Raw genomic sequence first — 17017 nt, forward strand, 5'->3', positions numbered from 1 at the left:
CTAATGCAGCAATTCTCTTGCTGATTACACAAGCAGATAGGATCACACTGCAACCGCAGCACTGGCTGCCTGTCAAATGGCAGGTGATTACCACATCCAGGTCTTCACCTTTAAAGCTCTCTCTGGGCAGGGAACACCATCTCAGAAACTGCTCATCCCACCACAGTTACGACTTCCTGAGGGATGGTGAAACTCCCAGTGGGCAGGGTGAAACTAGTGTGGGTGGGACATGGAGCCTTTCCAGCAGCCATCCAGTGACTGGAGAACTCCCTGCCACAGAATCTAAGGATGGCTGCAATTCAGAGCACTTTCAGGACAAATTGCAAGCACCAGCTCTGATTCAGCCTCCGCACAGTATAAGAACACCCCAACAAAAATCCCTTCCTTCCCCCACTATTGGGATATAAAATAATAATATATGGAGATATACCTATCTCATAGAACTGGAAGGGACCCTGAAAGTTCATTGAGTCTAGCCCCCTACCTTCACTAGCAAGACCAAGTACTGATTTTTGCCCCAGATCCCTAAGTGGCCCCCCTCAAGGACTGAACTCACAACCCTAGATTTAGCAGGCCAATGCTATATCTCCCCCCGCTCAGGACAAAGTTCAAAAGGATAAGGAAGCCTGATATATGGATGGGAACAGTCATGTAGGGGACAACAAGTGATGAGCGCAAACAAGGAAGAACAAGCACAGAAAAGAGGAATGAAATGAATGATCTAACTACCCCGTACCAGCCTTGGCATAGCAGAGGGAAGCACATAATAAGGGGAGTGCTGACATTGATACTGTTCTCTTTCTTATGATCATGTGGTTTCTCAGTGCAAACATGGCTGGCCTGATTTTCCAAAGAAAGAAATCCACAGCTCCTGGACTCAATTGCATCATTATTTGTGCCTGCAATTACTGTGATTGCATGTGGGCTAAACTCCATTACTGTTTCTGCCTGCAATTACCATGAGTCAGAGTGGAAATTGGTTAACTGGACAGTTAAGTATCTACCTGCCCATTTGCACACATAGCTAAATTATTCAAATACATAGTTGTTGTCAGTGCACACAAAGGTGCACATACAATCTGACATACAGCCATGGATTTCTGGAAATCAGACCACGTGTCATTATCATGAACACTTTTCACAAAGTGATCACTCTATAGCTGACCTCTCAGTCCTCAAAACCAAAGGAAAGCTGCACAGCACCTTCAAAAGACAAGCCTGGGAGCTTAAATTCATAATTTAGCTAGACACTGAAAATCATGGACTGAATACAGATATAACATAAGAACGGCCAAACTGGGTCAGACCAAAGGTCCATCTAGCGCAGTATCCTGTCTTCCAACAGTGGCCAATGCCAGGTGCCCCAGAGGGAATGAACAGAACAGGTAATCATCAAGTCATCCATCCCCTGTCGCCCATTCCCAGCTTCCGGTAAAACCAAGGCTAGGGACACCATCCCTGCCCATCCTGGCTAATCACCAGTGATGGAACTATCCTCCATTTACTTATCTAGTTCTTTTTTGAACCCTGTTACAGAATCATAGAATATCAGGGTTGGAAGGGACCTCAGGAGGTCATCTAGTCCAACCCCCTACTCAAAGCAGGACCTAATCCCCAGATAAATGAGAAGTCTTAGCCTTCACAATATCCTCTTCAGAGTCCCACATGTTGACTGTGCATTGTGTGGAAAAAATACTTCCTTTTGTTTGTTTTAAACCTGCCGCCTATTAATTTCATTTGGTGATCCCTAGTTCATGTGTTATGAGAAGGAGTAAATAACACTTCCCTATTTATTTTCTCCACACCAGTCATGATTTTATAGACCTCTATCATATCCTCCCTTAGTTGTCTCTTTTCCAAGCTGAAAAGTTCCAGTCTTATTCATCTCTCCTCATATGGAAGCCGTTCCATACCCCTAATCATTTTGTTGCCCTTTTCTGAACCTTTTCCAAATCCAATACATCTTTTTTAAGATGGGGCGACCATATCAGCATGCAGTATTCAAGATGTGGGCATACCATGGATTTATATAGAGGCAATATGATATTTTCTGTTTTATTATCTATTCCTTTCTTAATGATTCCCAACATTCTGTTTGCTTTTTTGACTGCCGCTGCACATTGAGTGGAGTCACTAGATTTATGGCTTATTACAACAATCTCACCACCCATGACTGGCCAGGTGTTTATGGGCCCCTTCATCTTGAATGGTCTCTTGAAATCTGTGTTAACTACTTATGCTAAACAATCTGTTCCACCTTGTATTTAGCTGTGACACTCTGGGTATCTCTACACAGCAGCTAAAAACCCATGGCTGGCTCAGGTCAGCTCACTTGGGCTTGTGGGCCTCTGCCTGTGGGGCTGTAAAATTCCTGTGTAGACATACAGGCTTGGGATGGAGCAGTAGTGGATTAGCCACTGGACTGACAGGACCCTTGCCCCAGCCAATTGGAGGCGCCAGAAAAATGTGTGCCCCTGCTCCCGAACCCCGCTCCCCAGCAGGATCGCCAGGCGGGCAGGGTGGGGGAAGCCCCTGTGCCCCAACCCCATGCCCCGGCAGGAGCACCGGGCAAGTGGGCAGGGCAAACCACTGTGCCCCAACCCCGCTCCCTAGCAAAAGTGTGGGGTGGCGGGGTAAAGCTTAGCACCCAGACTCCGGCTGCAGCCCTGGGACATGAGGAGCTCTAGCTTCCTGCCACGGCCTCTGGGCTGGGGGAGCTCTCACTCCCCGTTGTGGCCTTGGTGGAGGGGTAGGGAGAGAGAACAGAGCTTCTCCAGTCTTTGGGCCGCAGGGGGAGGTAGAAAGGGGCAAATGGGTTGCGGGGCCTCAGTCAGAGGGTCGAATGGGGTAGACGGTGGGTGGAATGTGGTGGGGCAGTGGAGGGAAGGGGCAGAACAGGGTGGGGCCATGGGGGGGGCCACAGGCAGAAGGGGCGGAAGGGGGATGAGACTGCAGGCGGAAGGACTAGGGAGGTGCCCCCAACTTTCTCTGACCCAAGGCCACACAAACCCTTAATCCGCCTCTGTGTCTGGAGTCCAAGCTGTGGGCCCCCACAAGGAAGGAGCGTTCCAGAGCCCAGGCTCCAGCCTGAGCCTGAACATCTACACAGACATTTTTAGCCCCATAGGCTGAGCCCCAAAAGCCCAGGTCAGCTGACCCAGGCCAACCAGGGGCCTTTTATTCCAGTGTAAACATATCCTCTCAATACATTTCCCAGACTGGAAGAAGAGCTCTTGTGTAAGCTCAAAGCGTGTCTCTCTTACCAACAGAAGTTTGTCCAATAAAAGTTATCACCTCACCCAGCTTCCCTAATGTTGTAATCAAGGTGTCTGAGTAAGTGGGGTGTTATTCAGATCCCTGAACTGCCAACACTGCATAACTTTTAATCAAGAGGTTTAACTCTAGATCCAACACTGGTGTTAGGAGGAGCCCAAGCATCATTATTTAAGCTGAGCTGCAGGTGGGGAGCAAGTGGCTGGAAGCTGCAGCTCAGTGACGATGGCAGAGTTCAATGTCGGGAGCGTTCTGGTGACTGGATCCAATCGAGGAATCGGCCTGGGACTCGTGAAGCGATTTCTAGAGCTACCAAATCCACCAGAATGGATCTTTGCCACCACCAGGGAACCGGATGGATCCCAAAGCAAGGTGAGGATGAAATCTGGTCTTTACAGGAAGGTTTGGGCAACTGATGGCCCAGAAACAGCCTGAGAATTGGGTTTCCCTGCAGTACAGGCTGCTAAGATGGGATAAGATAAGGAGTGGGTTCCCTTTAAAAGCGTTTGAGAGGCTCAAATGGGAAACCCAGAGCTCACACTGGTGTGTCTCAGCTCAGGAATAGAGAGGCAAGATGCTACCAATATTTTAACAAGGGGCTCGTTATAACATGTTCCACTGTGGCCTGTGATAAACCCCATGCGCTAAAGGTATCTAGAGAGGGCTGACTCCGTCAGAGACAGGACATAGAAATCACCCAGGCCTCCTACATTTCTACATTTGTTTGCCAGAGGCTGGGAATGGGAGACAGGGGATGGATCACTTGATGATTACCTGTTCTGTTCATTCCCTCTGGAGCACCTGGCATTGGCCACTGTCGGAAGACAGGACACTGGGCTAGAAGGACCTTTGGTTTGACCCAGTATGGCCGTTCTTATGTTCTTATGTGGTGGAATTTTGTAACCGGGTCTCTTGCAACACCCCATCCCCACTGCACAAGGCTGCAGAGGAGCCTCTCTGAGGTATCTGGTTCACTCACACACATGCCACTTGTTGTGGGACAGGGGAGTTCCGGGAATTGGCTGCTCCCCGCTCAGTCACCAGCACCTTCCTTGAGGGTTACACCCAATCCCAGGTACTGCACAGCTGAGGTCAGAGCCATCCTACACACTGATCATCTTCCAGGATTTTTCTAACCAAGTGAAAATGTTTCTCTTTCCAGGAGGTAGTAGAGCTGGCACTGAAGCATCCAAACCTGGTGGTGCTGCAGCTGGGTATGTAGCCATCTCTGCATCTACTCATTCAGACAGGGGTGGGCTTGGGAGGAAGATGAGAGGCCCAATTCTCCATGGGTGGCACAATGTGGTGCCACACTTGTGCGTGGTTGTGAAGCACTGACAGTTCAGAGTGGAGCATGTCACACCCACTCTGCCCTGCTGTAATGGCTGACCACGAATAGAGTTACTCTTAACTCAAGTGGAAGAGACCCATGATTTTAGTGCTGAAGGTACAAACCCAGTGCGGGTTCTATGCCTTATCCACTAAGTCCCCATTAAGTGTGCCCAAGGGACTGATATTTCATCTCCTACCAAATCTTGCAATGCCCCCATGGCACCTGTGGCATGTGTCCCTGTGCAACTGCTGCACATTGTTTGCAGTTTCCTAGCCCGCAAATTCCAATAACCTCTCCCTGCATGCAGAGCCAGCAGCCGTTTTGTTCTCAGAGGTTCAGCAGCTTGTTACGGAGGAGAGAGACACACTGTGCTCTCTCATGGGAACTTTAATTCTTTCTTATGAGTTTCCAGGATCTAAAATAAAAGCCACATTAGATTGAAAGCTGTGGGTTTCTATTTGGATCCAGAAAAAACATAATGATGATGCTTTATAATTTGTATAATGATAGCCGCTGGGACTCCCAATCCAGGATCGGAATCCCATTGTGTTAGGTGCTGCACAGACCAATAATCAAGAAGACAGTCCCTACCCCAGACAGATCCCAGTGCCAGACACAGCAAAGCAGGCAAATGGGACACAGTTTGGTTAAGAAACAGAAATGAAATCTCAGCTCAGCACGCACCTGCCTGGGTGTGATTTGCAGACACCACAGCACAGGTAGGTTTTAAGGAGGCAGTGCAAAGAAGATAAGCATAATTATTTACAAATGTCAAGGGATTTCCCCCTGCTCCTGGAATCAGAGGCAGCGTGGGAGAGTTCCCAGAGGGGCTTGAGGGAGATGCAAGCGAGTTAGCGAGGCTGCTTTCATTGGCCAGCCGAAGACAGAGTCAACAGCTGAATGGGCTGGTAGAGCTGATAGACAGGGCAGAGCTGCTATAGGAAGGATGTTTCTGAATCCCCTGTGCTGTCTGTAGATGTCACAGATCCAAACAGCATAAAGGCAGCTGCACAGAGAGTGGAGGAGCATGTGCAAGGACATGGACTGAATCTCCTGATAAACAACGCTGGCATCACACGGATGACCACCATGGAGAATGAGAACGTTGACACCATGGCAATTGTATACCTAACTAACACAGTTGGGCCCCTGCTGGTGAGCCAGGTAAGAACACACCTGACAGCCAGGAAACTCCTCTGACACTGAGCCAAGACTGCCCTGGAACGAGCTGAGACGCTTGGCTAAGACAAATTTTTGACTCATTTTTTAAAAACAAGGTGGTCTGCAGCTTCAGACTCAAGAGAAGCAACAAAGAGTCCTGTGGCACCTTATAGACTAACAGATGTATTGGAGCATAAGCTTTTGTGGGTGAATACCCACTTCGTCAGACACATGTAATGGAAATTTCCAGAGGCAGGTATAAATATGCAGGCAAGAATCAGTCTGGAGATAACGAGGTTAGTTCAATCAAGGAGGATGAGGCCCTCTTCTAGCAGTTGAGGTGTGAACACCAAGGGAGGAGAAACTGCTTTTGTAGTTGGCCAGCCATTCACAGTCTTTGTTTAATCCTGAGCTGATGGTGTCAAATTTGCAAAGGAACTGAAGCTCAGCAGTTTCTCTTTGAAGTCTGGTCCTGAAGTTTTTTTGCTGCAGGATGGCTACCTTTAAATCTGCTATTGTGTGGCCAGGGAGGTTGAAGCGTTCTCCTACAGGTTTTTGTATATTGCCATTCCTAATATCTCATATTGCCGGCTACCCCTCTGATACTAGACTCAAGAAAGACGCTCTAACATCCCCTAACACTGGCCACCAGCAGGATTTGAACCTTGAGCACCAAAGCACAGTCTTCTACCACTTGGGCTAATGAAATAACTCCACTAGCTGGTCGCAGTAGTAGGTTGTTATCCCTTAGTTCCTCAGTCAGTATATCACATGTTCTCTTCTGGTTCAAAGGCTGTACCAGAGGGCCATGCAGCCATAAGGGTGAGGGCCAGATTGTGCCCTGCCAAGGAGCCCCTTCCCCATGATGCTCCTACCCAGAGACTGGGCACAGGCCCAGACCATGTGTTTTAGGAGCAAAAGGACTGTGCAGGGCTAGTGCCTGCAGCAGGGCTCACCTCTCGGAAGGAGCAGAGCAGGCTCCCTTCAGGGAGAGCACACTCTGACCCATAGAAGGGTTTCCCAGTCATCATATTCCCAAGAACTATGGGATGCACCAACCTGCCCGAATCACAGACTCCATCTTTAGAGCCTCCCTCTCCCTGACATTAACATAACTGATGGGCTCCTTCCCTGGTACAGCGGTGTCACCCCTGTCGTAACACAGTCATCGGTATCTCCCTCAGGAGTTCCTGCCGTTGCTGAAGAAGGCTGCCCAGCAGAGTACCCAGACAGGGCTGAGCTGCAGGAAGGCCGCCATTGTCAACATGTCCAGCACGGCTGCTTCCATAGCACTTGTTACATCATGGGAACTGCTGCAAGACCCCAGCTACCGCTGCAGCAAGGTACAATACGGGACCCCTCTCACTTCTTTCAAGTGTAACTAGCCTCCTCTGCTGCTCCTTCCGTACACCTCAGTCTCCCGCCCTGCTTCCCTGCAGAGCTCCTGCCCCAGAACCTCCCTAGCCTCCTCCTGCCTGGCTTCTTGCTACAGATTTAAGGAAACAGTGCATGTGTCCCTGCATCTCCCCCTTTATAGTCAACCTTTAGCCTGAATTACTCTTTAACAACAAATCAGAGATCCTGACATATTACCAGCTTCCAAACTCATCCAGCTTTGGTCGCCATTGGGCAGTGAGGAGGGTTGTGTTCAGTGGGATCCTCTCCCCACTCTGAGACTGCCGGGAATGTTATTGCTACAAGGGTCACAGGAATTCAGCTGGGTTTGGAACCAGCTGCTGGTGCCATCTGTTCCTTGTGTACTGAATCCCTGGATGAGTCTCAGCTGTGTAGAATCTCAAGGTGCAGCTACAGCCAATGCCAACAGCTGGGCTTGGCCAAGGATTTTCCTCCTTTCGTTTTATCAGGATTCGGTCTCCTGGTTTCTGCTTGGCTCAGCATTCCAGTCTATAAAAGGATAAAACCAGAGATTTCTGGGATTTGGTATCTCACAGCCTTGTACCCTTTACGCAGGGGCAGCAAAGATTGAAGATTTATTGTGAGGTGGGCAGTTTTCTTTTGATCTGTTGTTAGAGTTGCCAACCCTCCAGGATGGGCCTGGAGTCTCCCAGAATCAGCATCAATCTTCCAGTGACTATTGAAAGCAATCCAGGAGATTTTAATGGGATATTTTAAGAAAATGACATCATGTTATGTTGGGGGGGAAAATCTCCCGGAATAGCTTCAATGAGAGTTGGCAACCTTATCTGTCGCCCCGAGCAGCTGAGCTGGGTTTGTCCATTGAGTGAAGTGGGAGCTGCCCTTTAGTTCAGCAGTACTGCTTATGTATGAAGCTCCTCATATTCCACCCAGTGCTATTTATCTCCTCCCCTGTCAGCCCAGATGACTCCCCCTCCACCCTTGCATATCAGTACTGTGGGATCGGGGGTCATGTCCTGTAGGGAAGATGCCCCTCTGTCCTGTGCTCTTATCTCTGCTCACCGTGTGTCCCACCCACAGGCTGCTCTGAACATGCTCACCAAGTGCCAGTCCTTGGAGTACAAAGACTATGGGATTCTGTGCACTTCTATCCACCCTGGCTGGGTGAAAACCGGAATGGGAACAGAAAAGGTAGGGGTCATAGCACATTTACAATCCCTTGGTTAGGGTGACTGGCCACTTCCATCCACAGCACATCAGGGAGGCCTTACAGTCTTGGTTCTGCCACAGACTCATCTGTATACCCAGATCACAACTACGTTAAACTGGAGTGAAGACTGGAATACGTATCAATACTATACAGGTAAACCATTCCAGGGATGTTGTAACTATCCCCAAAACTAACATTACAAACCCAGGAAATCAGAGTTAAAGTTAGACTTAAAGTTACTATAACCATAACAGTATCTCCAGTTTAACGTGGCTTTTGTTTGGGAATTTTGTTTGGTTTGTTAAATTACTAGAATTTTCCTATATAAACATAAACCCAGAGAAAGTCACCCTGTGATGAGATTTCTATGATTTGAAGATATGTATCCACATGAAATCTTCTCGTCATTTTACCTCTGATGGCCAGATTCACCAGTACACTCTGCCTGCTTTACCCCACTTGGGAGCAGCACAAAGCAGACAAAGCATACTGGCCTGTTTCCCCCAGCTCCTGACCCCTGCATTCCCCTGCAAAGCCCAGTTTCCCCCTCTCCTCTAAACAACCCACAGCACAGCGTGCAAGAGCCAAGGGGTGGACCACAACGGCCCAGATCCTCAGAGGTATTTGGGTACTTAACTCCCACTGATTTCTATAAATGCAATGTCCTGGCCAAAGTCCAATGTGGGGGTGTACAAGAGTTTGCCGGGGCTCGACCCTCTCTGGGGTGGCGGGGAGCCACACCGGCTCACTACACACCGGTGAGCTGGGGAAATTTGTCCAGCCGTGGGTCTCCCTCGGCAGCTCTTGCTGTAACTGGAAGAACACGGTAAGCCGGGCCCTGCTCAGGGCGGGCAATAAGACTGTGTCAGGAGCTCAGGCCCTCAGTCAGGGCCGAGCAGCAAGCAAGAGTGTTTAGTCCAGGCCCCAGGTCAGGGCGGGGCAACAAACGCTGAGTCAGAAGCTCAGGCCCTCAGTCAGGGCTGAGCAACAATAGTAGGCCCAAGCCTCAAAAGGCCTGGGAGAGGGGGAGACTGCCACCCACGGGTTGGGTGGTAGGGGGGACGCAGGCCCTCCCACTCCACTGCGTCCCAGCCCGGGGCCCTAGCAGCGGCAGAAGGCCCGCTGCTTAGTCAGTGGGGATCCTGGCACACACTGACATAGGCTCTGGCAGTGCTGCAGCCAGACTGGGGTCGGCTGCCCCCAGGCTACTTCCGCACTCCACCTCGGGGCCTACCTGGGTTCTGGTGTTGGCCTCTGGGGGATCCAAGACCATGGGTTCGTCAGGGCAGGGATTGATCGGCCGGTCCGACGGCTCCTCTGGATAGCGGGCTCAGGGCAGGCCCGGCGGCTCCTCTGGATAGCGGGCGCAGGGCAGGCCCGGCCAGTCCTGGAGGCCGCCTTGGGCCGTGGGGTCTTCCCAGTCACGAACTATGCTGGAGACGTCTGGTCTCTCCGGCGGCTGGGGCCTGACTGAGCTGTGAGGGCGAGCTTTTATACTTCCGGGTCGCCGCCTGACCCTCTGAGGGGCGGGCTTAGAGCTCCCTAGCTCCGCCCACTCCGGCCTCTGGATGGGCTCTTCCCCCTCTGGGGCGGTGGGGAGCCACACCGCCTCACTACAGGGCGGGAAGTACATTCAGCTGAGCTAAACTCCCCCTGCAGTTTAATCTGGATAGAGTGGGCCTGATTTGCCACTGCCCTGCACCTTGCACATTTGTACCAGTGTAAAGTGGGTGTTAATAACTACCACATCAGAATGCTAACATTGTACCCCCTCTTTGCCCAGGTGTGACCGAGTATTCTTACTGTACGTAGTTAAGTATTGCCATGTTCCATGCCAGAAGTGATCCATAAATAGTGTATACAAAATTATTCATACTGCTTTCCTGCAAAGGCCTTTAATGCTTTGGGATGATTCTATGGGACTGATCCAAACCCCATTGAGGCCAATGGAAAGATTCCCATTGACAGCTATGGGGTTTTGATAAGACTATAAATGCACAAGTGTGAGGAACATCAACTCTCATTTTAGTACATTATTATTTATTCGTGTATTTTGTAGCACAGAGCCCACAGCTCCATTGTACTAGGCATTGTACAAATATCTGCAAAGACAACTTACCCTGAAGACCCTACTGAAGCTAATACGATGAGATGTTGAGGGAGGAGACTTAGTCCTGAATACACCCACTGCTAGGAACATAGTAACTGTAATGGGTTCCCCCCGGGGTGCCACCTGGAACTGGGGTACCACTGAGCCTCTGACCCACCAGCCTGGGCTCCCTTTCACACTGTGCTGCTGTGACAAGTTGCAAAGCCCTCCAGCCTGCACTTTCACCAGCATTCACACAGGTAGGGACACACCCAGCTGCAGTCACATGCAGGGCTCTCTAACCACCAGCCTCCCAGCCTAGGCCCCAGAGCAGCACTGTACTGCCCTGGTCAAATCTGGCCAGTATATGGGTTTAACACCTGGTCCGCCTCTCCCTCAATGTGAAGAGGACAATGCACACTTGTGGAAACCAAGCTGAGATTTTCCCCAGACGCCTTAGTCAAATGCACACTGGTTTGGAGTACATATAAAATAAGTTTATTAACTATAAAAGGATAGATTTTAAGAGATTATAAGTGATAACAAACAGATCAAAACAGATTACCTAGTAAATAAACAAAATCGCAAACTGAGCTTAACATACTAGATAGGTAGGATATGAATTAGCAAATTCTCACCCTGAGTGATAAACAGGCTGGCAGATTCCTAAAGCACAAGCTGCCTTGGCTTTGCCGCTTGGGTTTCCCACGTTTTCATACACAGGCTAGAAATCCCTCTAGCCTGAGACCATCATTTCCTCCCTGTTCAGTCTTTGTTCCTCAGGTGTTTCCAGGTGTGGTGTTGTCGGGAGAATGAGGTCCCATCATGATCTCACTTTTCCCCTTTTATATCGTCTTCCCACTTGCTGGGAAGCTCTTTTGCTGTGACCTGGGTCAAACAGTTCCCATTATGTAGTGCTATCTATGACAGGTTTCTATTGTTCACAGTTCCTGGGGTAATCCTTGTGCTTGTGTGCATTTCCTCAGTAAGCCATTAACATTGTTGGGCCTTTTTACTATTGCAGCAGAAAGGCTGCTTGTGGGTGTTTTCAACCTCAGAATATGTTTCAGTAACACATACACAGCCAAACTTCATAACTTCACATACGACGATAGCACATACGCTCCAATGAGATATTAATATCTAGCAGATCAAGACTTTTAGAATGATACCTCACAAGGCATATTTAGTACAAAACATATCCTAATTACATGACAGTGGTGAATATTGGGGTGCCAGGGTGTCACAGTAATAATGGCCTGAAAGATGCAGTTTTGCCCTACCTAACAGCATCACTTTAACCCTACAGGCCCCACAGACCGTGGAAGAAACCACTCAAGCAATCCTGAAGATGCTTTCCATGCTCTCTGAGAAGGAGAATGGTTCCTTCGTGGGCTGGGATGGACAAATCTATCCCTGGTGAGAGATGAGCTTGCCAGGTGTGATTAGATCATAGAGGTGCCGGCAGTGTTACCTGTACATGACACACCAATAAACAACCTGAGCTGAATTACAACCTATTTCTTGAGCCTTTCTCCTCTGCTGGTCTCTGATGCAGGTGGGAGATCCATTTAACCCTGCTATGCTGTTACTGAGCCATCTAGAGAGCTGAACATTCAGGTACCTCAGGCGGGAACAGCTGGTTCTAGAGGTGGGCAAGCAGGGCAGTAACTTCCAGGGGAGCGCAAAACTGCTCTGCAGCTCAGCTTTTTATTATTATTATTTTTTTGGCTCCCATCCAACTGGCTGGCTCTTTGTGTGTGTGTGTGTGTGTGTGTGTGTGTGTGTGTGTGTGTGTGTGTGTGCTTATGTGCACGTTTGGTTTCTCAGGAGTAGGTGGGGCCAAAAATATTGGAAACATTTTCTGCCCTGGCTGGCAAAACAGCTAGGGCCACCCCTAACCTTGGGCCCAAGGGTAGAAAACATGAATTGCAGGCCCGTCATTGTGGATGACACATGCGTGCCATGCCATATGAGTGTGTCTGTGTGATGGCGCCACTCTGCACAATGAACCGCAGACATGTCACAAACAATTAGACAGAGAGAATGTTTGTCAATTCTGTATTTTGTTGAGAAACCAAAGATCCCAGTCTCGCTGCATCAGTGCTGGGATGTCTCACTGCAAACCATGGAGAGCTGCGTGGGTTGCTCTTCTAGCAAGGATCTAGGAGTTCTAGCCAATCACATTTGTTTGCTGAGTCGAGTAGGAAATATGTGCAAGCTCATGGTCGGGTTTCTTCTATGGCCATTGGGGCATGTGGTGAGAGGCAGGGGCGGCGAGTTATATGGGCCCGTGGTGCCTGTACTCCTCCAATATTCAGGAACGTGGGCCCGGCTCCACCAATGTTTAGGCTTATATTTTCAGAGCCGTCCCGTCCATAGAACAGACTGGGGCAACTGCCCTGGGCCCCATACTTTGGGGGGCCTGCACTTCAGGGGGATGCAGGGTCCAGGGCAGCCTGGGGGGCTTAGCGGGGGTCCTGGAGCTGGCAGCAGGGAGCAACCCGGACCCAGCCTGCCCCGCTTGCCCCGCCTCTTCTTGTCCCTGCTCCGCCCCCACTCCACCCCAAGACTCAGCCCCGCCTCTTTCTGCCCCTGCTCCGCCCCTGCCTGTTCCCACCCCTGCTCCACCCCATCCCCATTCCACCCATTCCCCCAAGTTCCCACCCTTCCTCTTTCTGGCTTCTGCCCCCTTCCCCAAGCGACGCCGGAAGCTGGGGAGTGGGGGGCGGGTCTCTCACTGCTGCCGGTGCCATGCCCCCCATTAACCCTCTGGGCCACCCTGGACCCCGCGTCCCCCTGAAGCACAGGGCCCCCCAAAGCATGGGGCCTGGGTCAGTTGCCTCAGTCCATCCTGTGGATGGGATGGCTCTGCTTGGACCTGTTCTGGGCACCACCCAAAATTATACACACCTGGTGCCCATGGTGAGAGGACTCCCAATTCAGCCATCCTGCTGCTCCCCACTCAACTCTGAGTTCAGGTGGGGATAAATGCTCCTGCTGAGCAAAACCTAATCAAACAGCATCTAATAGACTGAAACTCAGCAGCAAGATACGGACCACATCCTCAGACCAACATACACAGCACTAACAATGCCCCGAAAGTCCTGTCCCAGTGTGCACTGGGCTCAGGATAGACCTGGATTGATTCTCAGGGGGACACTGAATGGAACAGGTATTTTTGGTTCCCACCTTCCACCTGCCTCTTGTTCCTTTGCCCATTTAAAAATTGCCACAGCATTCTCTTTCGGTGGCAGGTAGCAGCCAGTCTCAGGGTGTGCTCTGATTAGTTCTTTTGCATCTTGATTACAAAAGTTTATATGGAACACTTTTGTCCTAGAAGCTGAGATTTGAATAATAGCTGAAAGCTGTTGCTGAGGCTGCTCCAACTCCTAGAGCTGCTAGAACTTCTCTGGTCATTTCCCAGAATAAGGTGTAAGTTACCCCAGCATGGGGAGTGCACTCATTGATCCTCACCGTGTTGGCTGCAAGAGTAACCAGGCTTTTAATTCTGGTACCGATGACTTGGGCAGGAAGGGAGCATCTGAGAGGCCAGCAAAACCCATCACCACAGAGGAGCAGCCTTTGCCTCCCACATTGCGAGGCCTGGCTAAGGTCCACTCTCCATCCCAGTCCCCCTGTTCAGGGACTACTCCATCTGTGCAACCTGAGGGGGCACAGAGTGACTTAGCTCCACCCTCTCCACACCAGCCCACAATGCTAGCAGGGCTCACATGGGATCTGGGTAGAATAATCCATGCCTGATCTGCCTCAAGCTGGGAATCCCTCGACACAGGCCCTAGAGCAGGGATAGGCCTTATAGCAGTGGTCCCCAAAATGTGGGGCATGCCCCACCAGTGAGGGTGCAGATGAACATTTGGGGGGGCATGGCGGGGCCGGGCCAGCCTCCACGGGGGGCAGTGAGGGAGCACTACCCAGCCTCACTCTGCCCCAGCTCTGCTCTGGCTCCACCCCCAGCAGAGGCTCCACTCCCGGCCCCGCTTCCAGCCCAGCCCTGGCCCACCCCCAGCTGTGCCCCTGGCCTTGGCCCCTGGCTCCCGGTCCAGCCCCGTCCCTGTCTGTACTCCTGGTGTTTGGGAGGAGAAACATTCCACATGCAAGACAAGAGATCTGAGTCAGCCATGCTGCTGGTTCATGGCATCTGTCTGTAACGGGGGCCTTCCTCCACCCCAGCCTCTTCCTTGCAGAAACCACACAGAGTCCACTAGGTGTGCGCTTAATGACACTTCATTTCTATTTCCCTTCACCAATATCACCACAGTCCCCCATGCTCCCACCTATTTACAATCCTTGTCAAGCTTTAGGCCCTCGCAGCAAGACTTGGGGGGAAACAGAGATCTTCCTACTCTGAGCCTCTTATGGCTAGGCTCAGCTAGCCCTGTTTTGTTTGCTCGTTCGTTCGTTTCTCTCCATCTCCTTGCACTGTCTTCCTGTGCCTCTTTTATCAGCCGTGGGCTGATGGGGACAATTGAGTTCTTACCCCACCAGCCTGATTAGATCATTACCCCAATCAGCTTCTCCTTGGTCCCTGGAAAAATCATGGAGCAGGTCCTCAAGGAAACCATTTTGAAGCACTTGGAGGAGAGGAAGGTGATCAGGAACAGTCAACATGGATTCACCAAGGGCAAGTCATGCCTGACAAACCTGATTGCCATCTATGATGAGATAACTGGCTCTGTGGATATGGGGAAAGCGGTGGACATGATATATCTTGACTTTAGCAAAGCTTTTGATATGGTCTCCCGCAGTATTCTTGCCAGCAAGTTAAAAAAGTATAGATTGGATGGATGGACTATAAGGTGGATAGAAAGCTGGCTAGATTGTTGGGCTCAACAGGTAATGATCAACAGTTCGATGTCTATCTGGCAGCTGGTATCAAGCGGAGTATCCCAGGGGTCGGTCCTGGGGCCGGTTTTGTTCAACATCTTTATTAATGATCTGGGTGATGGGATGGATTGCACCCTCAGAAAGTTCGCAGATGACACTAAGCTGTGGGGAGAGGTAGATACACTGGAGGGTAGGCATAGGGTTCAAAGTGACCTTGACAAATTGGAGGATTGGGCCAAAAGAAATCTGATGAGGTTCAACAAAGACAAGTGCAGAATCCTGCACGTTGGACTGAAGAATCCCATGCACCACTACAGGCTGGGGACCAACTGGCTAAGCAGCAGTTCTGCAGAAAAGGACCTGGGGATTACAGTGGATGAGAAGCTGGATATGAGTCAGCCGTGTGCACTTGTTGCCAAGAAGGCTAACGGCATATTGGGCTGCATTAGTAGGAGCATTGCCAGCAGATGGAGGGAAGTGATTATTCCCCTCTATTTGGCACTGGTGAGTCCACATCTGGAGTATATTGAGTCCAGTTTTGGGCCCCCCACTACAGAAAGATGCAGACAAATTGGAAAGAGTCCAGTGGAGGTCAACAAAAATGATCAGGGGGCTGGGGCACATGACTTACGAGGAGAGGCTGAGGGAACTGGGCTTGTTTAGTCTGCAGACGAGAAGAGTGAGTGGGGATTTGCTAGCAGTCTTTAAGTACCTGAAGGGGGGTTCCAAAGAGGATGGAGCTAGGCTGTTCTCAGTGTTGGCAGATGACAGAACAAGGAGTAATAGTCTCAAGTTGCAGTGCGGTGGGGGGGGTCTAGATTGGATATTAGGAAACATTATTTCAGTAGGAGGGTGGTGAAGCACATGAAAAATGACCAGTGGGGATGTCCCGTGGTTACCATCAAAGTAGAAGGGGATTTGGGGAGCCTTATACAGAGAGTATTGGTATATACAGGTGTGACGTTGCACTCTATATTATTTTATGAAAATATGCTAATGAATGTGAATATAATGTAACTGGAATATGTTTCCAAACTTAGCTGCGGAAAAATAAAAGCTCTAGTTAATATTCAAGGCCCTGACCCAAAGCCAATAAAGCAATACCAATATTCTGCTGAGGCCCACGAGGGAATCAAACCCACCATTAAGGCCCTCATCTAGCAGAATATACTGATCCCGTGTGAGAGTCTCTGCAACTCACCTATTTGGCCCGTGAGAAAGGCCAATGGGACGTGGCGACTTACCGTTGACTATAGGGGACTTAATAAGGTTACACCATGGATGGCCCCTGTGGTGGCCAAGTTCCCTGAGATAATGTCATTGATCACTGTGGGTGCCCAATGATACTCAATGATTGATCTGGCAAATACATTTTTCTCTATTCCATTAGATCCAAAATGTCAATACAAGCTGGCATTCACTTATGATGATGGACAACTCACTTTTACAAGAGTACCACAAGGGTTGCCTAACGCACCTACTATTTGTCACCAACAGATAGCAGGCATGTGGAAGAAAGTGAGAAACTCAGATGGGGTAATAAGCTATGTAGATGATGTGCTTATTGCATCCAAAAAAGGGCAGAAAATCTAGAAACTTTAGATAAAATCCTAGAAATCATTAAAGCCACAGGTTTCTTAATAAATCCTGAGGAAGCGCAACTACTTAAACAGGAAGTAGTATACCTTGGAGTGTGATTGGGTCCTACAGGGAGATGCCCCAACTG

General features: G+C 50.0%; 1 protein-coding gene across 1 annotated transcript; it reads left to right on the forward strand.

Annotated features, from left to right (window-relative positions):
* Positions 1-3415: 3415 nt before the first annotated feature.
* Positions 3416-11962, forward strand: LOC135888826 (C-signal-like). Its single transcript, XM_065416613.1, has 6 exons — positions 3416-3645; positions 4436-4487; positions 5583-5770; positions 6952-7110; positions 8225-8335; positions 11753-11962. The coding sequence occupies exons 1-6, from the start codon at positions 3499-3501 to the stop codon at positions 11864-11866; spliced, it is 771 nt and encodes a 256-aa protein (XP_065272685.1). The 5' UTR covers positions 3416-3498; the 3' UTR covers positions 11867-11962.
* Positions 11963-17017: the final 5055 nt, after the last annotated feature.

This window comes from Emys orbicularis, chromosome 14, assembly GCF_028017835.1.
Source record: "Emys orbicularis isolate rEmyOrb1 chromosome 14, rEmyOrb1.hap1, whole genome shotgun sequence".
In the NCBI taxonomy this organism is placed as follows: domain Eukaryota; kingdom Metazoa; phylum Chordata; order Testudines; family Emydidae; genus Emys; species Emys orbicularis.